This window comes from Myotis brandtii, unplaced genomic scaffold (genome assembly GCF_000412655.1).
Source record: "Myotis brandtii unplaced genomic scaffold, ASM41265v1 scaffold384, whole genome shotgun sequence".
NCBI lineage: Eukaryota > Metazoa > Chordata > Mammalia > Chiroptera > Vespertilionidae > Myotis > Myotis brandtii.
The window spans coordinates 4,776,182-4,792,093 of NW_005364745.1; the positions used below are offsets into that span (position 1 = coordinate 4,776,182).

The 15,912-nt window shown below is 48.9% G+C and overlaps 1 protein-coding gene across 1 annotated transcript in view; it reads left to right on the plus strand.

The window, feature by feature from the left end:
- The window catches only part of PARP8 (poly (ADP-ribose) polymerase family, member 8), a gene marked incomplete at its 5' end in the record, with an annotated part of 136,802 nt that overhangs the window by 111,755 nt on the left and 9,135 nt on the right, over nt 1–15,912 (plus strand). The window contains 9 exons of the mRNA XM_005872624.2: nt 672–737; nt 3,278–3,345; nt 5,402–5,450; nt 6,749–6,861; nt 7,100–7,172; nt 8,264–8,333; nt 11,060–11,133; nt 12,799–12,868; nt 13,867–13,951. Coding sequence (XP_005872686.2) covers nt 672–737; nt 3,278–3,345; nt 5,402–5,450; nt 6,749–6,861; nt 7,100–7,172; nt 8,264–8,333; nt 11,060–11,133; nt 12,799–12,868; nt 13,867–13,951 — 668 coding nt within the window. The remainder of the gene's footprint in view (nt 1–671; nt 738–3,277; nt 3,346–5,401; nt 5,451–6,748; nt 6,862–7,099; nt 7,173–8,263; nt 8,334–11,059; nt 11,134–12,798; nt 12,869–13,866; nt 13,952–15,912) is intronic.

Here is a 15,912-nt window from a genome sequence, read left to right on the forward strand (position 1 = left end):
TTTCTTGAGAAAACTCTTTTATAAATATTAACGGCTATGAGGCAGAACCCTCCTGAAATAAAAATTTCAAATTGCACGACAGCTAAAATTGCCTTAATTTCTCTTGCTATTCATATGGAAAGCATTTTCTAGAAACAAGGACCATATAAAACTTCCGGGGAAGAATTTTCTGTCCTCGTAAGCAGCGTACATTACACACTTGCATTATGCTCACAAATGAATGATCAGTGGAGTGTATGGTGGTGTTTACACACCTGTCAGTCATCCCCTTTGGGTAACAATCTTCCGATCAAATGGAAATAAGAGCAAAATGAAATTGTGAAACTCCAAGTGGGTTTTTGTATTTTAGAAGGATTCTATGCTTAATTTGTTCATCGGGCCGTCATTTTTTGGAGCTGAAAGGCAGAATCAGGAACGCAGCGTCTTCGTTGTATTTACAGTTTCTCCCCTGTGGGCGGGGCATGGTTTCATGTGCTCTGCGGGGCCTGGTGTTGCTTTTCTCCTTTTCTTCCCTCTCAACTCAGTGATAAGTCCCGCATCCTTGGGCCGTCTTCTTAGCCTTCCCTGTACGTGCACAGCACGGTCATTATGGAAAATCCATGCACAGAAATCATATGTTTCTCCAGTAACGTGCAGACTTGCAAAAATGCTATTTTTTTCTATTCCCACAGAAGAAGAATTACGATCGAGTCATGAAAGCACTGGACAGCATCACTTCTATTAGAGAAATGACGCAGGTAAGAATATCGTCTGTGGGCTTGGGCAGTTCCGCTTTGCTGGAGTAAAATCTTATTTGAAAAATGTCTGAGGGGGAAAAAGACTGATAGTGCCGGCCGCGCAGTGCAACGCAGACTCTTCTGTTACATGGGGACATCATTAAAGTCGTAGAAACATTACAGTGGTCTGTACCGAGGCTTTTTAATTAAACCGCACTGGTGCGTGGTGTGCTGCCTCTGTTGGAGTACGCGGAGGCGTGGCGGGATATCAGAGGTATCCTCTCCCTAGACCCGTGGTCGGCAAACCGCGGCTCGCGAGCCACATGCGGCTCTTTGGCCCCTTGAGTGTGGTTCTTCCACAAAATACCACGTGCGGGTGCACACGTGCAGTGCGATTGAAACTTCGTGGCCCATGCGCAGAAGTCGGTATTTTGTGGAAGAGCCGGTATTTTGTGGAAGAGCCACACTCAAGGGGCCAAAGAGCCGCATGTGGCTCGCGAGCCGCAGTTTGCCGACCACTGCCCTAGACAGTCAGTTTTAATCAGCGGGAATAATTTCAAAACATCGTTTCAATGGTAAAAACAAATATTTTACCAAATTTAAATTGTACGTAAATATTTTAGACGTGATACGGAACCTCCAAACAGCTCTGGAAGACAGCAGACCCCCTGAGGGTCTGAGCTCTGTCTCTGGCCTTTAGGAGAGAGGCTTTGGTAGGAAAGTTGGTGAGCGAGGACCGGGGTTCGTGGTGAGAGGCTGACATGTCACCGGGCTGTGTGCGGTCGGGCACTTGGAAAAGTGCATGCCCGTGCATGACGGGGCCCGGTCCCCTGACCAAGATTAGGGGGGAGGTTTCAAACTCATCATTTTAAATAGAAATGAATCATCTCAGGTGGACAGCCACACACACGATGGGTTCAGGTTCAAGGCGGGCACACCCCGAGGCGCCCGTGGGCTGATGAGCGTTGTCACCTGGGTCACTTCCTCTCTCCGGGAGGGAGTCCCGGGTGGGGAGGGGACGGGCTTTGCTCCACTCTCCCTCCCACCCCCGCCATCATCTGTAGTCTATGAACACGTGCTTCAAAAGTGCGCCTTCACGTTCCCAACTTTGGTTATGGATGCTCTGGATAGTTCATTATTCATGTGGGCAAACATGCCTCCGTTCATTCACAAATAGTCCGTGCCAGGCGCGGGCAAACAAGAGCCTCGAACTCCCACGCCGTGTTCCTTGCGCATTCGGCATCCTTGGCAGTTGCTTCTCCGTGCCCCCACCTTTCTGTATTACGTGGATTCTGTTCTAACAAATATATTTGCATAAGGAAAATAAAATGAAATGCATTTCCACCCAGGGGGAAAGAGAACGTATTGCATCATTTCACTCAAAGTTAAGTAGCAGCTCTGATCACCAGAGACTCTGTGCGGGATATTTATACTCCACCCCGGACCCAGGTCACTCTTGGATATAAAAATACCAGTGCCTCTGGCTTTGGGTCAGCTCCGGGTCAGCTCTGGGTCGGCTCTGGGTTAGCTCTGGTGGGAGCGGCGTCCTTTATTCTGGGTCAGTGGAGGCAGTGGAGACAGCTGAGTCAGCCCAGGAGGTCCAGTCCGAGGCCCGCTTTGCAGAACTTGCTCATCAGTGATGTGGCCCGTGACCTCGGGCAGTCGCTCTGTCGTCTGATGCCTCCACTCCCGTCAAGATAGTGAACCTAACAGCACCCTCTCTCGCGGGCACCTCGTGGGGTGCTGTCAGGTTTCGTGGGCACCTTCTTCAAACCTCTCGGCATAACCATCACACTACACTGGCCTGTTTTCTAGCATGGACTGTCCTCCACATAGACCTACCGTGTCCCAGACAGATCGCTCTTGGTTCTGTGACTGGTAAATGCCCTTAAATGCTCGTAAGAGAAGGGCTCTTCTTAGGTAGATTTTGCCTTTTTTTTTCATGCAAAGATCTACACCTAAGTCGCTACTTCACATCTGAGCTTGAGTCGTAGCTATTGCAAGTTCTGCTTCCATGTTAGCTGAGAACTGTCACTGTCCCAGAGAACCGGCCCGGGAGGGACCCTTGAAGGTGCAGGGCAGCTGTCACTGGAGACCTGTGGAGGAGCCAGCTCACCTCCAGGGGACAGAGGGCTGACACTTCAACAGAGGACAGCCAGGGGCCAGGGTTATGGGGAAGTGGAGACAGGACTGCGGGGGTAGGGAATTTAGGAGGGTGAGTGGGGAATTACTGAAAAGTTAGGCCGCGTGGGTTGGTACAACACGCCGTTTGTGGTGTGGCAGCCTCGGGTGCCCTTGAGCGGAGGCCCACTGGGGCCTGGGGTCACCCGTAGGGACCTGGACGAGTGCAGGGAAGCCAGGCTCAGGTCTCAGCAGGATGTGTGGGTGAGTGCGGGGGCAGGGGAGCGGCCTGGGTGATGGTTGCTGTTACCATGTCACCCGCAGTCGTTCAAGCGTCGCTAGATGGAAGCATGCCTGCCTGCTCAATCTGAGTTTTCTTTTGCGAAAAGGGAAGGAGGGGGAGTTTTAAGGACGATCAAGACGTGCAATGACTTTTTCAGGCCCCGTATCTGGAGATCAAGAAGCAGATGGACAAGCAGGACCCGCTGGCGCACCCCCTGCTGCAATGGTATCGCATTTTCATTCTCTTCCTGAAAACCGCCCTCTCTCCACCTGCTCCGGGGGGAGGCCTGTGTTACAGAACCTGCAGGGCTCCCTGTGCAGGCCTCTGGGGCTGTGATTTCACCACGAGTCTCCGGACTCGCTGTCATTAGACCTCGCCCCTCACTGAGGGAGGAGCGGCTGTCGGGGGCCGAGTGGACGCACAGCCAGTTTGACGGCGGTTTGTCTGTCGTGTAAAAAACGCAACGAACCGGGTGACGTGGGGAAGCAGTTTTCGGTTTATTTAACTTTCTCGCTGAGGACTAAGTGGTAAATCTCGCCCACTGTGGACCGCTGGTCTGAAATGTGGGTGGGTGGAATCTGCTCCCTTACAAGGACCGTGCACCTGGGATGAGCTCCTCGTTCGAGGACAGCCGGGGAGGAGCCTGGTCAGGGACCCTGGAAGGAGGCCAGGCTACCGGGGAGGCGGTGGACCACCCACCTTGCACAGCGCCATTCAAATCATTTGCCCGCTGGTTTCTCATTTTTAAAAAAATATATTTTATTGATTTTTTACAGAGAGGAAGGGAGAGGGATAGAGAGTTAGAAACATCAATGACAGAGAAACATTGATCAGCTGCCTCCTGCACACTCCCTACTGGAGATGTGCTCACAACTAAGGTACATGCCCTTGACCCGAATCGAACCCGGGACCCTTCAGTCCCCAGGCCGATGCTCTATCCACTGAGCCAAACCAGTTAGGGCTGGTTTCTCATTTTTACAATGAAAACAGTAGTATCTGCTCACCATCTGTGGAAGGGTTTACGTATGTGTCTCTTCGAGGTTTCTGAACACTCGGACTGCGGGGTTCCCCACAGTTACCACGCAGTAATGCAAGCGTAAACTCCGAGAGGTGGGTGCGAGGAGCATTCACTCCGTCTCCAGCCAGAAAGTCTTTACAGAATGTGGAAAGCTGGGAGAAGGCAACAGACTCTGGGTACCCCCGGATTCTGATGGCTTCACTTTCACTTCGTCAGAATTTTACAGGACACATCGAGTTTAGTCTAATGAGACTGGGACAAAAATTAAGTTTAGAAATCTCCCTTCTTTGAATGTTTTATGATCTGTTATTAAAATCCTGAGTTCAGTAAAACAACCTATAGTTTTCATTTTAACTTTTAAAGTTCTCGCATTAGTCATATCACATAGGGATCTCAGCTGCCTCATCTCTTTTCCCGCTGAAGTCAGCCTGATTAATAACCTTTCATTAGTTGTCAATCCTCTTTCAAGGTTAAAAAATATTACCAAAATGTTTTGCCATTTCCCCTGCTTATTATTTTGTGTACATGAAACAGTTCTTTCAGATACCTGAATTTAACCTTTTCCGCTTCAGTGTCTAATGCTGAGTAACAGTCTGTATGTAAATCATTGTATATGTCAGCCTAAAGAGATTCTCAGGTACTCGAGGAAAAAGGTCTTCATTAAAACGAATTTTTTAAAATATATTTTATTGATTTTTTACAGAGAGGAAGGGAGAGAGATAGAGAGTTAGAAACATCGATGAGAGCGAAACATCGATCAGCTGCCTCCTGCACATCTCCCACTGGGGATGTGCCCGCAACCCAGGTACATGCCCTTGACCCGAATGGAACCTGGGACCTTTCAGTTCGCAGACCGACACCCTATCCACTGAGCCAAACCGGTTTCGGCTAAAACGCATTTTTAATTAGGTAATGTTGGGAGGGACAAAGGAAGCAGATGATGGATCAGCCTCTGATCTTTGTAATATTCAGATTATCATTATTTGAAAGTATATTCAGAGGTGTTCATTTTGTTAATTTTTGAGATTGCTATTATTAAAAATTATTTCTTAAGTTATAGAAGAAATGACTAACGTATTCCCAGATTAAAATATCATTTTGTTATATAAGCTCTTTAAATTGCTTCAGGAAGCAAAGCAAAATGATGTAATTAAATAAAATTATTACTCAGTTTACTTTATGTCGCAGTAAAAGTACATTTCAATCACTCGCCAACTCAGGAATAAATGTTTTTGACTGATGGATTGTTTTAATTGATTTCAGGGTTATTTCAAGTAATAGGTCACATATTGTGAAACTGCCAGTCAACAGGGTAAGTTGCTTTTTCGCATGTCCCCACGCACGGGAGGCCGCGCTGGCGGGGAGGACTGGCCCTGGGGGTGTCTGCAGCCTCTCCGGGAAATTAAACTAGACTTGGGTCAAGGCCGTTGCTTCAGGGTGAAGCTGCCGTATCTGCACCGTCTTCTAGCTTTTCCCAGATGCCACTTTCCAGATTCCAGTGCTGCCCTGGCCTTTTAAGTAAATCAGGGTCGGTTTGAGGCAGTTATTCCAAAGGTGGTAGGAAGACTGTCCCCTGGGGACGGGCCAGAAAGAGGCCGTTGCCTTTTCTCACGGTCGGCCTCCCGTTGGCGCAGCGCTGCTTTTCTGTATCGGAGAAGATAATGCCTCCGGGTACCTTTCTGACCTGCCCAGTCCGCTTACAAAACAGCGAGCAAGCTAATAGACTGCGTTCAGCTCTGCCCGTCCCCCGAGAGCAGTGGTTCCTGGACTCTCAGCTCCCCGTCTGTGACTCTCTAACCTGCAGAGCCCTCTCTTGCATCCCTATATGAGAATATTCCCCGGTGAAAGGCGACCAACTTATCCCAAAAGGTTCCGTTTTGCATTTTCTTTGAACAAAGCAGGAGACAATATTTGAATGTAGGCCATTTCCAATTTCACAAATATATGCAAACGCAGCATGATGATGATCGTTTTTGCTGTTTAAACCGCTTGACCTAACTTTGCTTTCTTGCCTAGCAAACTCTCGGACGGTTTCCCCAGTTGAATAGCTAGTGTGCACGTAGGGAATTCAATACTAAAATTCTTAAGAAGGAATGTAATTAGGAAGGCAGATCTAAACATAAATGACGTGTTGGCCTCCGGTCCTTTTTCTGTTAGCCTAAAGCAGTGGTTCTCAACCTTCCTAATGCCGCGACCCTTTAATACAGCTCCTCATGTGGTGGTGACCCCCAATTTCATTGTTACAAATTGAACATAATTAAAGCATAGTGATTAATCAAAAAAAAAACAATATGTGATTATATATGTGTTTTCCGATGGTCTTAGGCGACCCCTGTGAAAGGGTCGTTCGACCCCCAAAGGGGTCACGACCCACAGGTTGAGAACCGCTGGCCTAAAGAATTGTCCTTCGTATGGGCAATTCCATGACTTGTCCTGTGTACAGGGTTGGGTTTTTGTTTTTCTTAATGAATGGTTCTGTTAATGTGATGAACCTAAATTCTTGATGGTGTGAAGCTAGCTAGTTCTGGAACCGGTAAACTTTGACATTGTCAGCAGCCGATTGCACGTTGCGTTGAGCGTTTTCCCGTGTGTCCCCCTTCTCACCGGCAGCAATTGAAGTTCATGCACACGCCACATCAGTTCCTGCTTCTCAGCAGCCCGCCTGCCAAAGAATCCAACTTCAGAGCTGCTAAGAAGCTCTTCGGCAGCACCTTCGCGTTTCAGTGAGTGCTCAGCGCTCAGTGCTCAGTGGGGGGGTGGGGGGGCTCCTGCCGCCCTGGGTGGGGAGGGAGCCTCTGTGCGGAGCCGGCTACACTGACTCTGAACTCTGAGCAGCCAACTACACATCACATGACCTGGGAACTCGCTACTTTCAGAAGGGGCCATGACTTGTGTTTTTTATTGTTGTTTTAAAAGATCATTGATTTCTGGTTATGTCGTGTCCCCCCCCCCCCCCCCCCCCCCCCCCCCCCTTGAGAACTGGCACTCGATCCTGAGGAACGGCCTGGTCGTGGCGTCTAACACGAGGCTGCAGGTGAGTCTCTGAGCCTCCCGATGCGCCCTCATCATTCCTCAGGGTTGCAGCTTGGTGAGCAACCCGGGGCTAAGGTTTTACTTGGAAAGAGAGAAAATACATGGATATTTTTAAAGTCCATGGGATTCGTAGGAGGCGTAAGTAGTCTTCATAAAGGAGCGGAAGCAGAAAGGTTGGCTTGCCCATGAGAAGATCGCTTGGAACTTAGGTAGAAACAGCTCTCCTGCACCAGTAAGAGCCTCCGTGCATCCGCTGTCCGTCAAACACACGTGTTTGCAGTGCTGCTTCGGGATGAACAAGGGAAGGAAAGGGGGGAGCTAGCGTGGACGCCACGGGCCCTCAGCCTGCTGTCCAGCCTCAGGCAGCACTGGCGCGGGCAGCACACGGGGTACAGACCTCGTCATTCACCCCTCCAGCCCCGCATCCCCGCTGTCCCAGGCCATTTCACCTGAGGATGTGGGGGTCAGGAAATGAGGGGCTCGCCCCAGCACCGGGCCCCACACGCTGGACCCCACGCGCTGATCAGCTGAGATGACTCAATTGCAGTAACGCTCACAGATTCAATTCGTACCGAAGAGGGTACCGAGGCCCGAGAACTTACCGACACTGAGAAAGAATGTTCCTCGTGCAGAGGCGTTTCTCCGACCAGTTGAAGAGTTTCAGCAAATGGAACTCGGCGACTTGAAGATGTGCAGGTTAAACGAGGGAGACCCTGTGCACAGTGCACATCGGAGCAGGACCCTTCGGTTTACGAGCAAGTGGGTTCGTGTCCAGATCCTCACACATGTGTCAGCCTGGATCGTTTTCAGAATTTTAGACTCATTAGCACAAAAGCCCACGACCATGGTCTACAGGAAGCGGCCTCTGTCACCGCCGGTGGGAAGGGATTTTGCTCTGGCCGGCATTTCCCACTTGTCACTTACCCTGAACGTTAAGGACAAGGCTCTCAGTGTTGCTCTTTTCACGTTAGACCTTGCCGTAAGCGCTTTGTCATTTCCTAACAGCCAGTGCTCCCCCCTGAGATCGATGGCCCCTTTCGTAAGATATTAACATTGGAAACCACCGCTTTCTCTCCCGTCTCCCCCCTGCAGCTCCACGGTGCCATGTACGGCAGCGGAATCTACCTAAGTCCAATGTCAAGCATATCATTTGGTTACTCAGGTGAGCTTGTATTTCACGTCTAACCTCAACATGGGTTAGGTTTTCATGTCCTTATTGTTGTATATGCCAGGCATGATTTTCTAACAAGTGACTGAAGCTTATTTGACGTATTTGTGTTACATTTTTAAATCAATGTCAGAAGCAAAATGAAGCACGAATTTCAAGATGAATGTATAATAATTCCCTTAAGGTCCAAGAAGCTATATGTGTTTTGTCAATTTCAAGATCAATTTTAATTTTGGATCAGTAGTTTCTATATGTATTCTGTCCACAATTAAATACTGGAAAGTATTCATACATATCACTTCACGATCCCTGAGTATAAGTCCATAACATGTCAACTTCTTTTCTTTGGATTATTATATATCCCATAGAGAAGTTTTAAAAAGTATGGAAATTCTAGGGTTAGAAAAAACACCCTTAAAATCATCCTACTTGTTGGCAACTTGTTGGTAATATTTTGATGAAATTGTGGGGGGAAAACTGTCTTAGAAGCAATCGACAGCACGAGCTGAGAGGAGTGCGGTCAGTTCAGAAAACGGAAGGAAGGGTCACCAAGTTGTTAGCAATGACTCCCCTCACGTGGTGGAATTTGGGGTAATTTCTTCTTTTTCTTTTAATTTTTTTTGGAATATGTTTAAATGATCAGTGTCATTCTCAAAAACAATATTTTGTTCTGTTTAAATATAAAGTCATTAGTAACAAATGAAATTTTCTCCTCTTGGTCTACAACCTGTGTTCGATGTGTTTCCTGTCTTGCATTCATATACCTGCACATATAGTTTGTTTTGTCTCTCTCTGTGTGTGTGTGTGTGTGTGTGTGTGTGTGTGTGTGTGTGTTTACGTGATTACATGATTACATTAACCCACCCCAGGAGTACATTCTGGGTGCCTGGGTGGTAAGATCCCCTTGGTAGGAAAGGGTATTTGGAGGGTCTGGTGACCAGGTGAGCGTAGGCCAGGCCTACGGTCTCATTCCTTTGCCCTGGTTTGTGCTTTTTCAGTGACAGCAGGTTGTGCTCAGTGATTTGCCCTTACCTGGGGCAGAGCACGTGTCCTATGAGCACCAGGTAGACCCCGTCCGCCTTTCCTGGCGCAGCCTCGGCAGCCGGGTGACGTCACTTCCTGCCTGCACTATTTATTGGTCAGAGCATCACAAGCCCTCTATGTTCCAGGTTGGGAATTAGCCTCCATCTCCTGAGGAAAGGGAGGCAGAGCCACGTGCCAGGAAGGCACAGGGTTGAGAAATATTGTTGCAGCAATTTGGAAAGTACAATGTACCCAAAAAACACTAGGACAATAAGTAATATTCGGAAGAATAAGGTAGCATGGGCAATGCAGTGACCTAGTTCAACGGAGGAAATAATTAAAACCAGCAGAAACCCGGCTCTACATCGTATTAAAGCAGGACACAATAAAAACTAATGTGAGACCGCTTTACGTAAGACAGCCTCATTAGAGATAAGAAAAACACAGCAAACCATCAAAGACTCCGATTTTCTGCTTCTCAAGCTGGTGTGTAGGCCCCTTCCATAGGCTCAGAGACAGGACCGTGGGGGTACAAATGGATGTAAAATCCAGGAGAATGTTCATTGTCTGTGTAGGGGGCCCAGAGCTGTCAGCAAATTCCTGGTGTCTTTGAGCAGGAAAAATGTAAGAAACATGGCAGTGAGATGAAGGGGCTTCCTCGCTGGTCTGAGGGCCGGGCGTCTGGGGGCAGAGAGAGACAGGCTCCTGGAGAGGTTGCAGCCGCCCCGGTGGGAGTTGGTCCATGGCTTTCCCTCCTCCTGAAGCTTCTGAAACAGCAGCCACCAACCGCGACCACGCATCCTCACTCAGAGCAGCGGATGAGCCTTTTCAGATGCGCTCTAGCTGCCGTCTACCGCATCGCACACAGACGGGATCCCACTGCGGTTATGTCTCAGGTGTTTCACAGTAAACAGTCAAAGCTAAGGCTTTGAGTGTCGTAGACAAGAGGACTTACATAGTTCTTTATTAGGAGAAGTAGTAAATTCTTCATGGAATGGGACATATATAGTATTTTATATGTGTATGTATATATGTATATGTATATGTATATTTATAGTATAAATATACGTATTTTTTCATTGGGTCGCCTTTTCCTTTTTAAATATATTTTTATTGATTTCAGAGAGGAAGGGAGAGGGAGAGAGAGATAGAAACATCAATGATGGGAGAGAATCATTGATCGGCTGCCTCCTGCACGCCCCCCCACTGGAGATAGAGCCTGCCAGCCGGCATGTGCCCTTGACCGGAATCAAACCCAGGACCCTTCAGTCCCCAGCCCGATGCTCTATCCACTGAGCCAAACCAGCCAGGGCTATAACTATTTTTCATATTGTTCGTGTTTCCAACCCCTTACCGTCTCCTTCTGCGAACCAGATGCTAAGAATGAAAGAACGGGTCTAAAAGCCCTTTAAACCAAATTTTAAGAATTTTCTTACTGTCTCCAATGTATGTGAGAGAATTTCCCGTTAAGTTCCAATGCAAAGAAAAACGCACGCCTGTCTGCTTCCTACCTCCACCAGGGCCTCTGAACCCCCTGACCCTCCACCCCGGGTACCGAGGACACAGCCACTGTCCCTGCCAGTGGCCTCACACGACCAAACCTTTGCTGCAGTGGAACTTTGCCGTGTGGACAGAGTGCGTTTTGAGCTGTGTCGTGCAGCTTTGCTCCTAAATGATTGTCTTGCTGATGTTTTCAGGGATGAACAAGAAGCAGAAGGTGTCAGCCAAGGATGAGCCGGCATCCAGCAGTAAAAGCAGCAATGCATCACAGGTGTCTAGCAACCTGCGTGGCCGCGCCCGATGAGGGCCCCCCTCCCCCGCCCCCCGTTAGCCGGCAGGGTTCCCAGAAATGCTTGGGTTCTCTAAGTCTGCAGAATTATTTTAAGTGGTCATTACTCACAAGGGAACGAAACTCACCCTGAAATGTAATAACCCAAATGCCTTTATTCAATAAATACTCAGCAAGTCTGTATCGAGCTCCTCCGGCGATGCTGGAGGCTCTCCAAGGCATTAGGCTACCATGAGGATTAAAAATAGACACATCCTCTCCGAGCCTCCGTTCTGCTGAGCGGAGAGAAGTAAACTGGCTATACATTGAGGTGGAGAGCCTGCGGATGGTAAATACTGCAGAGAGAAGTCGGGGAAGGGGCTGTTGAATGTGGTGGTGTGGGAGATGGAGCGAGGATGAGTGGCAGGTGGTGGTCGGGGGGAATTGACTAAAGGTCCGAGGGTAGGGGGTGCATGCTTTCGGTTGTGGGAGGAAACCTCCAGGCAGAGAGCAGAGCAAGTACAGAGTTCTTGTTTCTTTTATTTAAAATATAATTTTACTAGAGGCCTGGTGCATGGATTCGTGCACCAGTGGGGTCCCTCAGCCTGGCCTGTGCCCTCTCGCAATCCGGGACCCCTCAGGGGATGTTGAAAAGCCAGTTTCGGCCTGATCCCTGCAGGCCAGGCCGAGGGACCTCACCGGTGCATGAATCTGTGCGCCAGGCCTCTAGTAGGCAAATATGATCTTTGGTTAATCTCTTCCCGCCCTCTCCCTTCCTCCCTCCCCTCTGAGATTCATCAGTCTGTTCCATGTTTCCATGCCTGTGCGTTGAGTGTCTGCCCCCTGGTGGTCATTGAGCATCATAGCTACTGGCCAGTCATTTAGGCTTTTATATATATAGATTGATTTCAGAGAGGAAGGGAGAGGGAGAGAGATAGAAACATCAATGACAAGAAAGAATCATTGATTGGCTGCCTCCTGAGAATCATTGACTGGCTGCCTCCTGTACGCCCCCACTGGGGATCAAGCCCTGAATCTGAGCATGTGCCCTGACTGGGAATTGAACCCATGACCTTCTGGTTCATAGGTTGACACTCAACCACTGAGCCATGCCGGGCCAAATCCCTTGTTTTTCAAAGAAAACAAGCATTCTGGACAAATTGAAATCCATCGGATGAATGATGTGACCTTAATTTTTTTTTTAAAGTATAGCTAATGTAATATCTAAAAACAAAACCCCCGATCTTCCACATGAGGCAAATCTGACACCCCTGTGGCTGAGTGAAGTTATAAGCATGGGTTTTGCATAGTTAGGTGACTGGGAAAAACTGAGTTTAATGTTTGAGAGGCTCCTGCTACTTTAATTTTATGCCCCAGGGAGTAGAGATTCCAGGCTTCCAGTGGAAACAAGTTTGAATTCTCTGCTGTGAGGCTATTGAAGTGTAATTTAGCATTTTTTGTTCACTTGGAGAGTGCTTTAATAGTGACTATGTACAATATTTAACGATGTAGCAAATAGAGCAGCCGTTCCGAAGAGCGCAAGGACATTGCTGCTAGTCTAAAGGGGCCTTTTGGGAGCTTTCTTAGTGACTATTGTTTTTTAATTAATCACCGAGTTTAGTGACTGCCCCATTTTCGCTCTAATTTTTAAATTCTCTTGGAATTTAGTCACAGAAAAAAGGACAGCAATCCCAGTTCCTGCAAAGCCGTAACCTAAAATGCATAGCCTTATGTGAAGGTAAGTTGTGGTTCTTGCAAGCCGTGTAGCAGTCACTCTGTCGTATCTGCATTTAGGAATGGGAATGTGCTAACCCTTTTCGGTCCAACCTCGAGGCTGACTCAACAGACCAGGCGCTAGGAGCAGGACCAATGTCGAGCAATAAGAACATTAAAAAGTTCAACATTCAATCCCGTCAATTAATTTGGACCAGACTGTTTGAATTCCAAAAATAACATTGGACCGAAAAGAGTTAACGGAATGCTCGTAGCTGAGCAGTGAAAGCATTATTCCTCGGGGCCGTCTCTAAGGGCACAGAGGGAACACGGCTACCATAGAGGTCGGAAAGGTCAGAGCGAAGGAGCAGGGTTGGCAGAATTCGGACAGTGCTGCTTTGTTCCCGGCAGGCACCTCAGCATGGCAGCTACAGCTGCCTGACCCGGGATCGCTTATCTCTGTGTGAAGGTGCCGCCTTCTCCGTTAGCTGGCTTTGAATGTGTGATATGATGAACAATTGTGAAGATGGACCGAGCACTGAGGAGATAGTCCGCTAGGCCTTTCTGTTCCTGTACTGAACTTGTCTTTCTGTTCTGAACTTGAGACAGAAAAGTGACTGCAGGCAGTTTGCACAACCATCTACTTTTCTCTGTTCTTGATTGAAAATCTGACTTTGGATGAGAGTTCACTCTTGTGTTGGGGTTTTGGCAGCCGCCGGGAGCTGTTTGGTAGGTTTGTGCCACTTGCTAGTTCTCTGGGACCCTGGCCGCTGCCTGCACCGTCCAGGCAGCCAGGACCCGCGTCCTGCAGATGGCGCACCAGCCCGGTCCCACCTGCTGTCACGCCAACGCCTGGTGGTGTGGAGTGGCCTCTCAGAGTTCTTGTCTACATTTCTCCATCACTAACGATGTTAACCATCTTTCACGGGTTAATGTTGCACGTACTTTTGTGTTGAGGTTCCTAAGGGGAGGGATGTCGTAACTCGGATAAAATCCTTCTTTAACGCGCCTTTTCGCCGACAGTGATCACCTCGCCGGACCTGCACAGACACGGGGAGATATGGGTCGTCCCGAACACCGAGCACGTCTGCACCCGGTTCTTCTTCGTGTAAGTGTCACGGCGCCCACCTGTGTCACCGTCCTCCGTCGGGGAGGTCGCGGTGACTGCTTCCACATTAAAAAGAAAGAAGAAGAACCAAAATAATTCTGAGACCTTCCCCTGTTCCCACTTCTCTCTCAGACCGTGTCTTCCTGGTGTCTGATTTGTTCCCTTTCTGTCATTCTCCGCTGTTTTCCAGTCTGAGCCCCGGCGGTGCTGGCCAGGCTGGCTTGGTCAAACCACATTGTCTCCAGTGGGCAGGTCGCCTCCCCGGCCTCGGCTCAGATTTCTGGGTGCTTAGCTGACCTGCAGCTCAATGGGGAGCTAGGATTTATTCAGAAACCAGGATGACAGACTTTCTGCCCAGTAGAATATGCATCTTTACCTATTCTTCCACAGAGCACCTGACGAGATTTCCATACCTCTAAAGCATCTCCTGTTACACATTCTCTGGTTTTTCACAGGGAACGCACTGCTTGATCTGAGGAAGTATTTATAATTGGCTGTATACCACATATGCCATTCTTTCCCTTGCAGTGCCGCCGGTGTGTAACACATGTCCTCTCTATCAACTTCGCATTTCCGTTTTATTTTAATAAGCTGGAAGAAAGCAGTGATATTTAAATGCTATTAACCTGGGAGAATTGAAGAAAAATATCATCTTTTTAGCCATCTATCTGTGTTTATGTATGCGTACATGTGTACACGTGTGTGTATGTATATGTGGCTATATATATACATATACACATGTCATGTGTAGATATAGACAGGCACATACACAGACATATGCATTCTTTATTTCTATATACTTACAAATATGAGGACGTGGAATGAAAACTATAAAAAGCTGGCTTACATCCCACAGAATGCAGGGTGGCCGCCTGGGCACAGTGTTGTAGTTTATCCTCAGAGCTGAGCTGGAGTATAGCAGCGTTCCTCTTCACCCCCGAGTGAACATGAGCGAGGTGGAGCTGCTGATTCCGCCCCCCCACACACATTCTCCTCGTCCCCGTCCGGCCAGCGAGGGCGAGGGGAGGGAGAGCATCCCTGGTGGACGTGTCTGTGGTCGTTGAGAAAGAAGCTGGGAGAGGCACTGGCTTGTTCCTCCGGAGCCGGGTCCGAGTGGCTGCACCCAGACGGCGTCAGGAGAGCGCAGCCCGGTGCTGGGCCTGCTCCCTGGGTGGAGCAGTGGGTTAGGGGGGCCCTGAGTTCCCATTGCCGGGTCATCTGCTTCATTTCCCTGTGTTGTGCTGTTTCGGGGAGGAGAGTGTGTGGCGAGGGAAAGACATGAATCCCTGAGACCGGGCTTACCTGGTTATCTGTTTGGAAGCACTTAGCGCTTCTCTACAGCTTCCGTCTTGAAGTCATTCCCATGAAGTAAAATTAATGCATTGCCTGTTCTGCTCTGAATATTATCGTGGAAGTTTAAAAAGTCATTCTTGGGAAATTTTTATTGCCCCAGTAAGTTTATGTGAGGAGATGAATGATCATCTAGGATGTCATTATGTCTTTCTAAAGGCCTCGGTAATTGCTGTCTTCCAGCCGGCATTGTCACTGAGGTTGCTTGGCTAAGCTTAGCGCGCGCGCGCACACACACACACACACACACACACGCACGCACGCACGCACGCGCGCGCTCTAACGGGAAGGGGCGCATAAATGAGAACGCGTTATCACAGACCCACGCACCCGCCGGTGATAAGACGAAATGCTTCACCGGTCACCGCGGAGGAGTAATTAGAGGTGGGCGTGGAGCGCACGGCAGCAATGAGGCGGTTTCTTAGAGTCACTGGTGAGGAAGTGAGCGAAGCGGGAGAAGCCAGGGTCTGAGGAGCATGAACTTGACCCGGGCTTCATGAACCGCTGTGGGATGTCTGCTCAGAGAGCTCCCTGCAGCTCAGGCGGGCTTTGTGGGGGATTGAAGTTAAAACGTCACAGGAAGGAAGGGGCGAGGGCGAGGCATAATCGGG